We start from the raw sequence: 15425 nt of genomic DNA, 5'->3' as shown, positions 1-15425 counted from the left end.
AATGGTTATGTCAGTGTATGTGAATTTGGATGTATGCATGTGCTTTTGAACATATCTTTCCTAAATCTTTTTCTTCTTCTTTGCTTGTTGGATTAAGACAATGAAAAAGGATTATGCATAAGAATTAAATGATGTCAGGATTTTAACATATCTGGCATCACATTGGAATTTATTAATGGCTTGTTTAATAGTACGTATTCTTAAAAATACTATAGCTTTACTTAATACTTGAAAGGTTAACATGTGTTTTCTAGCATTCTACAATGTAGTTTTTAAAAGTGTAAGCCTACAATGTTGTTTGGCATTCAAAACCCATAGGAATTTCAGTACTGAATGTTTATGATGTATGACTCACACTGGCTCTAACAGGAGTTTTTTCTTGTATTAAATGGGAAAAACAACTACCACATTTTAACTAAGATATTAAAAGGGCTACAGCATTTGGTGCCACCAACAAGAGCTCCATTGTTAGTGAGAAAAGATCTACCCCCAGGGGTACCTCTCCCCTAGTCCTGGGAGGAAGGGTGCCCCATCAGGAAAGACGACTCAGTCCTGATGATGTATTGGCTCATTCGTGGTACAACAGCACATTGCCATGCTAAAATGTTGAATTCTATAGTGAAATTTTATTCTCTATCCCATAAAAATGCATCTGGATTTATCGTGAACAATCTCTACATCTGGTTTCTTGGAAACTGTCTCGTGCTGGATGAACAACTAGACCCAACAACCTACTCTTGGAGCAAAGTTAGAAACACTGCCATGACGGTATTTCATCTATTTCCCTGAATCTAAGATACCATTAATTGTAAGAAGCATCTAACTCCAGATATATTAAAATTGGGGGAAAATTTTAGAATTAATGAAAGAGTAAACAGAGACAGAAAAAGGACTACTCACCCAGAGACAATCACTATTAAAACTTGGAAATATAATCTTCATTCATTTAATACACGGTGTTGTGATTATATGATTATTTGTCTGTCTGCCTGCCTTTTAAGGTGTGAACTCATAGATTCAAAACATTTTAATATTTCACTTGCTTTTATCCCAGGTCTCTAAGATAATGCAAGCTATGACATAGGAGTGTAGTAACTATTTTTGACTACATGATTTGAGAAACTGCAGCATCTGTGAAATAGGCTGCTTCAAGCTGCCTTCACTCTTCTGAACAAATTCGTTTGTTTATTTCTTCATTCACTCAGCCAGGCACAATCCTTTTTCTGCTTTGGAAATGGTTGAGTTGTGTAGGCATTGTATTGTTGAGGAATTACATGAAAAATTATATTCATAAAGAGTAAATCTGAAATCAACACTCTGCTCGTCAGAATTATTTATTAATTCCTTATGATTTTGAGGATACATTTCTATTCTCTTTTAGCTTAACAACCAGACACTTCAGTAAGTGATTGTGGTGTTCCTCTCTATTCTCAGCTCCTATCACTTGCCCACCTTTACTCTAGGATAGGGTTATGCAAACCTTTCTCTGTAAAGGGCAAAACAGTGATTGTTTTAGGTTGTGCAGGCTATAGGTCTCCATTATTCAATGCTGATATTGGAGCAAGACATCAGCAGTAGGTCATACATAAACAAATAAATGTAGCTGGACTTCCATGGAACTTTACAAAATCAGGCAACAGGCTGGATTTGGCCAGTGGGCTATAGTTTGCCAACTGCTGCTATATATATATCTAATTAAGGTATCTAAGTTACTTCTTTCTGGTCATCAGATCCAATTACGATGTCATCACAGTAGTGGATCAGTGTGATGAAATACTGGATGCTGAGATGATCTTTATCTCTGCTGAGTAGATGATGGCTGATAGTGGAAGACTTTACATAAAGATGTACTGTTGTTCCTGCTGGATGAAAGCAGATCACTTCCGATAGTCCTTATAAATTGGTGTAGAGTGTTGTTCTCATTTCAGTTATTGTATTCTTCAACTCTGTTGGTTGCTCTTTATATTTTCCCTTTGTTTAAAACTTCTTGTAGCTTCTCACTCTGTGCATTCTCTTGTTTCCTGTGTTCTTGGATCATCTTTGTGATCATTATACTGAACTCTTTCTCAGGAGGATTACCTATTTCCATGTCACTTAGTTGTTTTTCTGGAGTTTTATCTTGTTCCTTCACCTAGAACATATTCCTCTGCTTTTTTGTCTGAATTTCTATTTTTATGTATGTGGAATATCAGTTATGTTTATTGAACTTGGAGAAGTGGCCCTCTGTAGAGGATGTCCTATGTCCCAGCAGTACACTCTGTTCTTGTTACTCAAGGGCCAGAGACCAGCTGGTCTTGGGGTAGGTTCTGACCTGCATTTGTGGACTCACTTCTGCAGCCCCCTGGTGAGTGAGGCTGATCTGGAGGCTTGTTCAGGATTCCTAGTGGGAGAAGCAGTGCCTCTCCACTGGTGGGTGGAGCTGGGCCTTGGCCAGGGTGGGCAGGGCTCTGCCAAGGAGTGCGTCTGGAGACAGCTGTGAGCTCAGGAAGTCTTGAGGCAGCCTGTCTGCTGTGTTCCCACCCTGCTGGTTGTCTGGCCTGAGATGTCCTAGTACTGGAGACTGCAGGCTGTTGGGTGGGGCCAGGTCTCAGTCCCAAAATATTGGCCTCCAGGAGAGCTCATGCTGATGACCACTCCTCAGTGTGTGCACCACCAGTGTCCTCGTCCCAGAATAAGTCGCAGCTGCCCCCTCCCCTGCCTCCCCAAGAGACCCTCCAAGACCCACAGGTGGTTATGGCCCAGGTTATGCAGGCACTTTTGTCCTTGGTCCCAGTGTGCGTGAGACCTCGGACATGCCCTCCAAGAGTGGAGTCTCTGTTTTCCCCAGTCCTGTGGAGTTCCTGAACTCAAACCTCGTTGCCCTTTAAAGCCAAATACTCTGGGGGCTCACTCCTCTCTATGCCAGACCCCCAGGCTTGGGAACCTGACATGGGCCCCAGAACTTTCATTCCTGTGGGAGAACTTCTATGGTATAAATTGTTCTCTAGTTTGTGGGTTGCTGATCCCAGGGAGGGGGTATGGGATTTGACTATATTGCAAGTTCATGCCCCTACCATCGCACTGTGGTTTGCTCTTTATGTCTCTGGATGTAGAATATATTTTCTGGTAGGTTCCAGTCTTTTTTATCAATGGTTGGTCAACAATTAGTTGTAATTTAGATAGACTTGTGGGAAGAGGTGAGCTCAACTTGCTTCTACTCTGCTATCTGGTCCAGGAAGTCTGAGAGTGTTGGTTCTCAAAAGGTGACCTCCAGAGCCAGTGGTACCATCATCCTCAACCGACACAGAGGGCTACTACCAAAGGGTGTTTAAAGGATGCTGTGTCCCTCTAACCAAGGCCTTTCCCATGGTCTTTATGAAGGGAGAGTCCTCTGAATTGTTGGTAAATGTAGTCAGAGGAGGGTGGTGGGCATGTCATACATAAATCCATCCTAACGTTCTTCTCAAACTTTCCTTTCCTGTATAGTATGCAGGGGAAAGTCTGGCATCTCAAACTCAACAATGATAGGCCACTTGTAACACAACCAATCAAAAGAAACTGTCAAGGGACATAGCTATACGAGTTAAAACATTCAATTCAGAATAGCTAGTAAGCACACTACATCAATAAATCCAGCATAAACCAAAGTGTTATTTAATCTTTCTGGGTTTCACATTCTTAGAATTGATTTCCACACATTTTGGACAGAGTTATCCTAATATAAGTTAGAAAAATCTTGGTATTCTTTGAAAGCTGAAAGCTGTCTCTGACTGAGTCATATTTGCATGTATGCTGAGATCTGCCTGCAGTATGTTGAAATCTGTGGGTCTTCATATGGATTTTCCCTTCCAAGAAGCTACTCCTTATATATCTGCTGCCCAATTTGGTTCTGATATTCAGAGAGACTGACTTCCTTAGAAGCTTTCAGCTATTTTGACTATGACCTAAACTATGACTTTAAAGCCTCAGCTTATAATTTTCTTTCTGTAAGCTCTCATTGTATTCAGAGATAGCCAGTTCACACCATACTCCTTTTACTATCCCAAGGCCATGGTCAGCACCATTTGGTCCTCTAAGGAATAGGAGTCCTTTAATAGTCAGTTCATCACAATCAAACATGGGTGATAATTTAATTGATTATGATACTATAGTGTGTGTGTGTGTGTGCATGTGCGTGCATGTGTGTGCACACACACTAAGTCACTTCAGTTGTGTCTGACTGTTTGTGACCCTATGGACTATAGCCCATCAGGCTTCTCTGTCCATGGGATTCTCTATGCAAGAATACTGGAGTTGATTGCCATGCCCTCCTCCAGGAGATCTTCCCAACTCAGGGATCACACCCACGTCTCTTATATCTCCTGTACTGGCAGGTGGGTTCTTTACCACTAGCACCACCTGGGAAGCCCCTGTGATACCATTGCAAGTGATAAATTACTCGTGTTTCATTTCCTTTGGGCAGGAACCCAGCACTGCCTTTAAGGCCAAAGGCATAACCAAACCAGTATCAGAATCCCTGATACCTGGGACCCACTCTTGTTCCAAGTACTGTACCAGTTATATGTAATCAGGAAAACCAGCTGTTAAAATACTGGTATGGAAGGCTGAGTAAGTGAAAAAGGAATCCTGAAGTAACCCAGAAAAAAATAACTATAGGAAAGCAGCTACCACCCCTAATTCTGGGAAACAAAAAGAAGATGAGATTATCAGAACCTAGGAAGAGAAAGAGCAGAAGGGCTTTGTAGAGCCTGGTCTGGGAGAGCCAAAAGAGACAGAAAGTTGTGAGCAGCTGTTACACCAGGAAAAATGGCATTGCTGACAGGGAAAGTAAGAGAACCGGAAGAAGTAGTCCCATCTGCTTTCCTCTGACCTTCAGTCTCCCTTGAGGGTCGCTTTATGGCAGATGCTAACAGGGGCTTAGTGGCAAAGGAGGTCCTGCACAGTTGTGGCATCCGGATCCCCAGCCCCAGCATTGCAGGGCAGAGGAGGGAAGAATGGCTTCAGATCCGAGGCACCATAATTTAGTATACCAATAACTAGTACACCTTGTAAAGGATGGAGGGAGGTGCTGGCAGAAGGAACAGCAACATCAAAGACCCCAACAGAAAGACACTTAGCATGTTCAGAGAGCAGAAGGGACATTGGTGGGCCAAGAACAAGCATATGAGAAGAGCTTGGGGAAATAAGCAGAGCCCATATCATATGGGACGTTGTAGCCTGCAGTATGGTGTTTGGTTCCTATTTTGATTGCATTCACTTTATTCCCTCTTACTTGATAAATCTAATTCATCTTTAGGGCCTCAGCTTATACAGAAGGCAACATATACTCAGTTATGTCTTATCATGTGGAATTGTAATTGCCTGCTTATTTATCTGAATCCAGTGCTACACTGTATGTAGCATGAAAGCAGAGAGTGTGTCTTCTTGCCAGCAGTTACATCCTTAGCATGTGGTGTGGTACCTTGGCACTTGCTCTCACTATCTCTGTAGGTTTGTTAAATGAGATATAAATGAGCAATTATCTACTTGTGATAAATCTTCCCTGATCCCCTTCCCCAGTGATTTCACATATTCCACCACACTGTCTATAATTCTCCACTATCACTTTACGGCAAATAGATGGAGAAACAGTGGAAACAGCGGCAGACTTTATTTTTTGGGGGGGCTCCAAAATCATTGGAGATGGTGACTGTAGCCATGAAAGTAAAAGACACTTACTCCTTGGAAGAAAAGTTATGACCAACCTAGATAGCATATTAAAAAGCAGAGACATTACTTCCAGTAGTCATGTATGGATGTGAGAGTTGGACTGTAAAGAAAGCTGAGCGCTGAAGAACTGATGCTTTTGAACTGTGGTGTTGGAGAAGACTCTTAGGAGATCCAACTAGTCCATCCTAAAGGAAATCAGTCCTGAATGTTCATTGGTAGGACTGATGTTGAAGCTGAAACCAATACTTTAGCTACCTGGTGTGAAGAGCTGACTCATTGAAAAGACCCTGACGCTGGGAAAGATTGAGGGCAGGAGGAGAAGGGGACAACAGAGGATGAGATGGCTGGATGGTATCACTGACTCAATGGACACGGGTTTGAGTAAACTCCGGGAATTGGTGATAGATAGGGAGGCCTGGTGTGCTGCAGTCCATAGGGTCGCAAAGTGTTGGACACGACTGAGCAACTGAACTGAAATGAGAGGAATTCTGAGGACCAAGATAATTCAATGATAGTTCAAGATAATTTGGTGGTATCTTTCGAGTGCCTGGCACTTGGTAAATGTATGTTGTATAAATAAATGTGTGTTGCATGAGTGAATGAATTAATCAAATAACTGGAGCTCAGTACATATGTGTCATCTGCATATGGATGGAAACTGAAGCCAGTGAACTGGGAAAGAGGTGGAATGAATTCCTTCCTTCCTCTTTCCCCTTCCCCTTCTCTTCCTTCCTTCCTCTCTCTCTTTGTTCTTTCCTTTCCATGTTTTTTTTTTTTAATTAGTCAGCAATATCTGAAGTTACAGAGAAGATAAGTCAGCTAAACATGATCAGTAGATTTTTATAACCAGAAGCTTATTGATGACTGTAGAAAGAATAACTATATATGGCAGTGGTTTCAACCTAGCTGCAGGGAATTTTTAAAAGAAGCTTGGCTATAAAGAGAAGAAAACTTGTTTCTTACAGTTAGCTTCTGTTGCTGCTTAGTTGCTTTGGTCGTGTCTGACTCTGTGTCATCCTATGGACTGCAGCCTTCCAGGCTCCTCTATCCATGGGATTCTCTAGGCAAGAGTACTAGAGTATGTTCCATACCCTCCTCCAGGGGATCTTCCCAACCCAGAGATCAAACCCAGGTCTCCTATATTGTAGGCAGAGTCTTTATCACTGAGCCACCAGGGAAGCCCCTTATAGCTAGAGAAGAGTATAATTTAAGGGGAAAATGTAAAGAGAAAGATTAGAACTGACAGGAAAACTTCAAGAGGGTGTTTGAAGCATTATTTTTGCCATTGAGACAGAAAGCAAGAGGTGGGGTTGAGTACAGATGCAAGAAGCTGAGGGAGCCTTTTTCCCAATGCCTCCATTTCTCTGGGAAATAGGAAGGAAAGTGGTTTGTGAGAGTCAGCCAGCAGGTGGTTGGGTAGAAGACCTGAATAGGAAAGGGGTGACCAAGGAGAACTGGACAGATTGCCAGAGGACAGTGGTATTTCAGTGGCCTCAGTCTATGCTTTTGTGAAGTTTTCTCCAGCCCCAATTATCTGCTGGATAGTCCAGAAGACCAGAGAGATGGTTGACATGATCCTGAACAAGGTTTTGCTGGGATTCTTTTGGAAAAAGTCAGAAGACCTGAGGAAATTTGCAAGGTTTCTAAAGTGTTAATTCATGGGTCTGGACTTGATAGGGAAAGAAATGAATTGAGGAAGGGTATCTATCCGAGACTGGGAGAAAGTAAAAGAGCAAAAGACTATAGGTCTTGAGATCTAAGAGCAGATATATGTATGCGTACACACACACACACACTCATCCTTTACTAGGTGTATTTTAAGTATATCCCTAAATATCTTCAGATTCAGATATCCAGTTTTCTTAGTAAGATTATGGAGTTAGATCAAATAATCTCATTTGACTTTTATTTCTTTGGTTCTCAAATTTGATGATGCTGTGTTTGTTCTGGAGGATTATTCTGTGAGAAGGAAGAAACAAAATGAAGCAGAGAAAAGGCTAATGGAGTTCTGCCAAGAGAATGCAGTGGTCACAGCAAACACCTTCTTCCAACAACACAAGAGAAGACTCTACACATGGACATCACCAGATGGTCAACACCGAAATCAGATTGATTATATTCTTTGCAGCCAAAGATGGAGAAACTCTGTACAGTCAGCAAAAACAAGACTTGGAGCTAACTGTGGCTCAGATCATCAACTCCTTATTGCAAAATTTAGACTTAAGTTGAAGAAAGTACAGAAAACCGCTAGACCATTCAGGTATGAGCTAAATCAAACCCCTTACAATTGTACAGTGGAAGTGACAAATAGATTCAAAGTATCAGATCTGATAAACAGAGTCCCTGAAGAATTTTGGATGGAGGTTAGTAACATTGTACAGGAGGCAGGGATCAACACTATCCCCAAGAGAAATAAATGCAAAAAGGCAAAATGATTGTCTGAGGAGGTCTTACAAATAGCTGAGAATAGAAGAGACGTGAAAGGCAAAGGAGAAACAGAAAGATATAGCCATTTGAATGCAGAGTTCCAAAGAATAGCATGGAGAGATAAGAAAGCTTTCCTCAGTGATCAAGTCAAAGAAATAGAGGAAAACAATACAAAGGGAATGACTAGAGATCTCTTCAAGAAAATTAGAGATACCAAGGGAACATTTCATGCAAACATGGGCACAAAAAAGGACAGAAATGGTATGGACCTAACAGAAGCAGAAGATATTAAGAAGAGGTGGCAAGAATACACAGAAGAACTATACAAAAAAGATCTTCACGACCCAGATAATCACGATGGTGTGATCACTCACCTAGAGCCAGACATCCTGGAATGTGAAGTCAAGTGGGCCTTAAGAAGCATCGCTATGAACAACGACAGTGGAGGTGATGGAGTTCCAGCTGAGCTCTTTCAAATCCTAAAAGATAATGCTGTGAAAGTGTTGCACTCAATACGCCAGAAAATTTGGAAAATTCAGCAGTGGCCACAGGACTGGAAAAGGTCAGTTTTCATTCCAATCCCAAAGAAAGACAATGCCAAAGAATGTTCAAATGACCACACAGTTGCACTCATCTCACACAATAGCAAAGTAATGCTCAAAATTCACCAAGCCAGGCTGCAAGAGTACTTGAACCATGGACTTCCAGATATTCAATCTGGATTTAGAAAAGGCAGAGGAACCAGAGATCAAATTGCCAACATCCATTGGATCATCGTAAAAGCAAGAGAATTCCAGAAAAACATCTACTTCTGCTTTATTGATTACACCAAAGCCTTTGACTATGTGTATCACAGCAAACTGTGGAAAATTCTGAAAGAGATGGGAATACCAGACCACCTGACCTGCCTCCTGAGAAATCTGTATGCAGGTCAGGAAGCAACAATTAGAACCAGACATGGAACAACGGACTGTTTCCAAATTGGGAAAGGAGTATGTCAAGGCTGTCTATTGCCACCCTGTTTATTTAACTTCTACGCAGAGTACAGCATGCAAATTGCCCAGCTGGATGAAGCACCAGCTGGAATGAAGATTGTCGGAATGACACCACCATTATGGCAGAAAGTGAAGAATTAAAAGAGCTTCTTGATGAAAGTGAAAGAGGAGAGTGAAAAAGTTGGCTTAAAACTCAACATTCAAAAATGAAGATCATGGCACCCGGTCCCATCACTTCATGGCAAATGGATGGAAACAGTGAGAGACTTTGTTTTAAGGGCTCCAAAATCACTGCAGATGGTGACTGCAACCATGAAATTAAAAGACGCTTGTTCCTTGGAAGTAAAGCTATAACTAACCTAGACAGCATATTAAAAAGCAGAGACATTACTTTGCTGACAAAGGTCCATCTAGTCAAAGCTATGGTTTTTCCAGTAGTCATATATGGAAGTGAGAGTCGGACTATAAAGAAAGCTGAGCACCGAAGAATCGATCCTTTTGAACTGTGGTGTTGGAGAATACTCTTGAGAATCCCTTGGACTGCGAGAATATCAAACCATTTCATCCTAAAGGAAATCAGTCCTGAATATTCACTGGAAGGACTGATGCTGAAGCTGAAACTCCAATACTTTGGCCACCTGATGTGAAGAACTGACTCATTAGAAGAGACCCTGATGCTGGGAAAGATTGAAGGCAGGAGGAGAAGGGGATGACAGAGGATGAGAGGTTGCATGGCATCACCAACTCAATGGACATGAGTTTGAACAAGCTCCAGGAGTTGGTTATGGACAGGGAAGCCTGGTGTGCTGCAGTCCGTGGGGTTACAAAGAGTTGGACACGATTGAGCGAATGAAATGAACTGAATTAGACTGAGGAAGAAGCAAGGCATTAATTGAATTCTGAAAGAGACACAAGTGCAATATTTTCAATTTATTTCACATTGTTTAAGTTGTAAAGGGTGCATAGTTTGTAGTGTGAAAACATATATGTGCAAACTATAGTTACATAAAGATCTCATTTATTCTTAATAAAATACTAGGAGGATTGAAGGTAAGTAGAGTGTTATGTTAGAAAACAATGTAGAAAAAAAGGAACAATAAAATGTGACAGTTTCTAAGAAGTCAAAGGAGTATTGAATACAATGGTAAAGCACATTAGAGAATAATTAGGCCGATGGGAGGAAGGGAAGCTGTAAAAATTTGTGTTTTGTTTAAACATGTGAGACATTTTCTAGGTTTGACAAGTGTCAGGATTTTAAAATGTATAGTATATAATACAATATGTAATATATAATTTTATATGTAATGTGTAATAAGATCACATTATAAATGAGTAGATTTATTTTTTTTTAAAGGGTCCAAAAATTAAAAGATGCTGTTCTCCATGATATCTTCATAAAGGCAAGGGCTGTACCTCTTTGATTCCCCACCTGTCTCTTTGGCACACAGCACTGTGCTTGGCACTTAATTATGCTCACCAAATATTTGAGGAACAGAGAAAGTAGATGTAACATGATATTGTCCCCATTTTCATAATGTAGGGTGAAACTGGTAAAGGGAATTTTAACAATTTGGAATTTTTAAAAATTCTGTCTGACCAAAGAAAAGGTTATGTTATCACTATGAGACCAAAGTAATCACTTAATTATTACATAATCATTAATGCAATAATATGCTTAATGCCTAATGCTAGGCTGAAATAGTCTGGTGACCTCTGATTATACTCTTTCAAATATTTGGTTCCTACATTATTAGACATTTTTTCTCAAGGTTATTAAAATGCCTGCACGTGATCCCAAATATCCTTTCTCTTTCAACTGGCATAGGAAGAAGTCATGTATATTTATTCTCGTGTAAAATTAGCATATTCCGCTTTTTCCAGAACTCAGTTCTACTAGACCATGGTGGCTGAAAATTTACTTTCTATGACATACAAGGTGGAAATGAGTAATTGAAGTTTTTTTGTTAAGTCCAAAGAACAATATTTCGTCTTTTATTGAAGTGTAAATCGCATATGTTAAGTACTATATCTAATGTAGATTCTCATCAGTTAAGAATTTAGGAACATGGTTGAAATGAACTTTTGTGAAGTGCAAATAACTGCAATATCATGGAATAACGTAGTTCAAGTTACTGGCATGAGAAAGCTTTATACCAAAGATGGGAATGACCTGACACTTTTCCCAGGGGAGAAATGAAACCACAGGAATATGGGAAGAATTATTTTCAGATTGCATAGTAATATGGTACCACATTTCTCACGGAGATAGGAGACTGAATACTAAGTAGGAAACAAGATGGCGGGAAACTCTGTCCGTCCATAACTCCGTGTGCTCAGCTCCCAGCTGGAAGATGAGCAGAGTATTGGAACTGGACACAGCCTCTAACAGAGCATCCATCTACAGAAATCGTCACTTGCCCTGCAAGCTTCCAGTGATGTCATTAAATCACAATTAGTATTAGCAGAAGGAATTAGGAATATGTTGGAGGGTTGCACACTCGTAAGAAAATTTTTATGGAAGGGAGAAATTCTGAAGCATTTACTGTGGTGAAGTCTCATAAGACTTGAAAATCAAGCATTTCAGCCCAGGAGGCTTTTTTTTTTTAACAGCCAAAAGAGTTGGCTTTTGTTTTTTACCTTAATTTGAAGGTTCAATGTCTTGCCTTTTTCATTTATGGTTTAACATATTCATAGGAAAAAATGAAACAGATGAATGCATTCCAAGGGATAATGGTTAAGTTTTTCTCTGTGTTTTCCTTTAGGAATTAATTCCAAGCTTCAGTTTGAAATTATGCCAGGTGCTTCATTCATGTTGTTCCAGATAAATTCGGACACTGGGGAGGTAGTGACGGCCACCACACTTGACAGAGAAGTTCAGGAAGTCCTCACCCTTCGAGGTAAGTGATCCCTCGTCTGTGCTAAACAAAAGTAGGCCGCAGGCAGTTGAGAGGTGAAATTTTACATTTCAGTAGGGCGTCTTTAAATAAAACGTTATTGACCCAGTGCTACCCAGTTAATTTGATCTGAGGCTGTCTGGTAGGGGCAGCATATTTTAGGTGTGAATTAATGGCCACCATCTGTGCCATCTTTTATTTCATGTCAGTACTCGTACGTGATGGGGGAGCCCCTGCTCTGTCCGGGACCACAGTGATTCTCTGCACGGTGAGAGATGAAAATGACCACGCACCAGAGATTGTTGTCCCCAGGGATGACATTGAGGTTCTGGAAAACCAAGAGCCAGGCCTTGTCTACACCTTCTTGGCTTCTGATATGGATGCTGGCAGCAATGGAGCTGTCACGTATCATATAATCGGTAAGAATCATCTTTACTTTAATTCCCCCTGGGGTACCAGCGTGGCTGACACATGTGTCATGGTGAGTATTCTTCATTCAGTACATAGTTCAGTGTCTACAGAACACACACCTGCTAAGAACTAATTGGCGCCCCGGGTCTCCTCTCCTCCTCCTTCCGACAGCTACCCTGACTGATCTACTGCCCTCCAAACTCCTCAAACATCCGCCCTCAACAACTCTTGTTGTTAGTAATCCATTTACATTAAAGGATATACAGATGCGGCAGATAGCTTTTTTTCTATTTTCACTTTTTTCATATGATCCCTTACTTTTATTATTTTGAGCAATCAGACCTAGAGGACATGAGTAGAAAAACAGTTTTCTGAGATCTGCAGACCAATGAAACACTTCATATCTATCACAATACTCCAGAGATAAATAATCAAGGTCTTTAGGAACTTCTGCACTAGAAGATAATTTTGTAATATTTTCCCCTTTGGATCAGAGATATAAGATTCTGGCAGAATCATGGAAGGGTTAGCATGGCAAGTTTTGTGAAGGCCACATCTTATTTACCTGAAAAAGAGTGGAGAATTCATTTTTTTAGCACATGTCAGAGCACACATAGAATGATAATGAGATGGAGCTAGAATAACGCACAAAGAGAAGCTGTTTTATGGTGTAGAAACAGCTGTGAGGCTCACTCTGGAAGCTATCACTGTCTATTTACTAAAATTCCCATAATCAAGCCATGTTTTCTGTGTACCACCCAGTTTACTCCAAAATGAGAATGGTTTTTATTGTCATTTCCCCTGATTAGAAAATGATATATAATTGCAGAATTTATATACAATTTATGAAAAACAACAGTAATAAACAAAAATCTTATATCTTGCAGAGATAAGTAATTTGATATTTTTGAAAATCGCTTTTCAATGAATCTCAGTGAATGCAGACACCAATCTTACACTACTGAATAATTTATATACACTGTTTTGTTATCTCCTTTTAAAAGTAATACACTGTATAAATGTTTCATGTTGTTTAATATACATATATTAGCATTTCTAATATGCATATTATAACATGATTTATCTTACTCATCTCCTTTTGTGCTAATTTAGATATTGAACACTCTATAATAAAAATGCTGTAGTGAACACACTCAATTATTTCCTTATGATAATATATCTAGATTATTTGTCCAAGGACATATCTATCTTAAATGATCACATATATTGTCATACTACTACTACTAAGTCGCTTCAGTCGTGTCCGACTCTGTGCAACCTCATAGACGGCAGCCCACCAGGCTCCCCCGTCCCTGGGATTCTCCAGGCAAGAACACTGGAGTGGATTGCCATTTCCTTCTCCAATGCATGAAAGTGAAGTCGCTCAGTCGTATCCGACTCTTAGCGATCCCATGGACTGCAGCCTACCAGGCTCCTCCATCCATGGGATTTTCCAAGCAAAAGTACTGGAGTGGGGTGCCATTGCCTTCTCCATATATTGTCATACTATCATCCAAAAGGATGATAATCCCTCAAACTACCTTTGAGAAGCCCAATTTTTAAGAATAAGCCCAATTATTATATCTTTCTTTGCTGTAGCACTGGAATAGATACTTTTCCTTCTCTGTAAACTCTACCTGTTTTCTGAAACTTCCCAAATCAATTGTGGTTAAGAACCAGGGCTGGTGTTTTTTAAAGTTTGCAATCTGTTGTGATTGATGCTTTTGTAAAATACAATAAATGTAAATTATTGGGAGAAAAAAGGCATACAAAATGCAAGCCCCAATTTAAAAAAAGATATTACTATATTACAGAGATATAAGATTATTATGTCATATTGCTATAAATTTCTCTAAATGTTTACTCTCAATTTATTGTATTTATTTTGTTGAGGACTGGGTATAAACAATCCCCAGACTGCACCAGTCACCTTTCATTGCATCAAGAACATTCTTTTTGACCACTCACCTTCCTTTCCCATATGGTCAACATTTCCCTCGCTACTGGCTTTTCCAGTTTTTTTAGTCTCTCCTATCCTGAAAAGCATAGATGTCTCCCTTCATCCTCTGTCTCTTTTCCTTCACAATCAAATTTCTTAAAAATCGTTGTCTACACCCTAGTTTCTATGTCTTTATTTCACTTTAATTTCTTAGCTTGCTGCAGTCCACTGAAGTCACTCCGCTGAAACTACCCTTGTTGAAAGCACAAAAGACCTTGTTGTTGCTAAATGCGTTGGATCTTTTTTCAGTTCTTAGTTGCACTGCTTTGTGTCTTTGTGCGCCATGCCCTGGATGCTTGGCCTCACTTTTACTTCAAAAGCCACTACTTTCTCCTGATTCTTCATCTGTCTTTCCAGACAAGCCTTCCCAATGTCCTTTTTATTCTCTGACTTGTTAGAGTTTCCTGGATCTTTTTGGTATATCTCTTTCTTTTCTCCTAGACACACTCTTACTGGTCGCTTCATCCAGTCCCTGTTTCTAGTTACCACTGAACTTTAATATCCCCCTATCTTGACTACATCCTAGATCTAAGTCCCATTAAAGGGTATTTTAAAAATTGAAGTATATACTTCTGTTAGTTTCAGATGTGCAACATAATTCAATGTTTTTATAGAGTATACTCCATATAAAGTTATTATTAAAATGTTGACTGTATTGCCAGTGCTGTACATTACATCCTTGTAACTTCTTTCTTTTATACCTAATAGTTTGTACTCCTGATTCCCCTTCATGTACTTTGCCCCGCCTCCATGACTCCCAATACTATGTTAAGTAGAAATGATGAGAGTGGGAATACTTATCTTATTCCTGATCTTAGAGGAAAAGTTTTCAGCTTTTCATTTTTGGTATGATAGCTGTGGGTTTGCCATATATGGCCTTTATTATGTTGAAGTATGTTTCCTCTTTACCAACTATGATAAGTGATTTTATCATAAATGAATGTTGAATTCTGTCAAATGTTTTTTTCGGTGTCTATTGAGATGATCATATGGTTTTTATTCTCCCTTTTG

The 15425-nt window shown here is 39.9% G+C and overlaps 1 protein-coding gene across 1 annotated transcript in view; it reads left to right on the top strand.

Annotated features, from left to right (window-relative positions):
- Positions 1–15425, top strand: part of DCHS2 (dachsous cadherin-related 2) — a 316336-nt gene that overhangs the window by 209975 nt on the left and 90936 nt on the right. Inside the window, 2 exon segments of the mRNA XM_070385628.1 lie at positions 11873–12007; positions 12214–12423. Coding sequence (XP_070241729.1) covers positions 11873–12007; positions 12214–12423 — 345 coding nt within the window.

Source organism: Bos mutus, chromosome 17 (genome assembly GCF_027580195.1).
Source record: "Bos mutus isolate GX-2022 chromosome 17, NWIPB_WYAK_1.1, whole genome shotgun sequence".
NCBI lineage: Eukaryota > Metazoa > Chordata > Mammalia > Artiodactyla > Bovidae > Bos > Bos mutus.
This window is presented reverse-complemented; position numbering and strand designations above follow the sequence as displayed.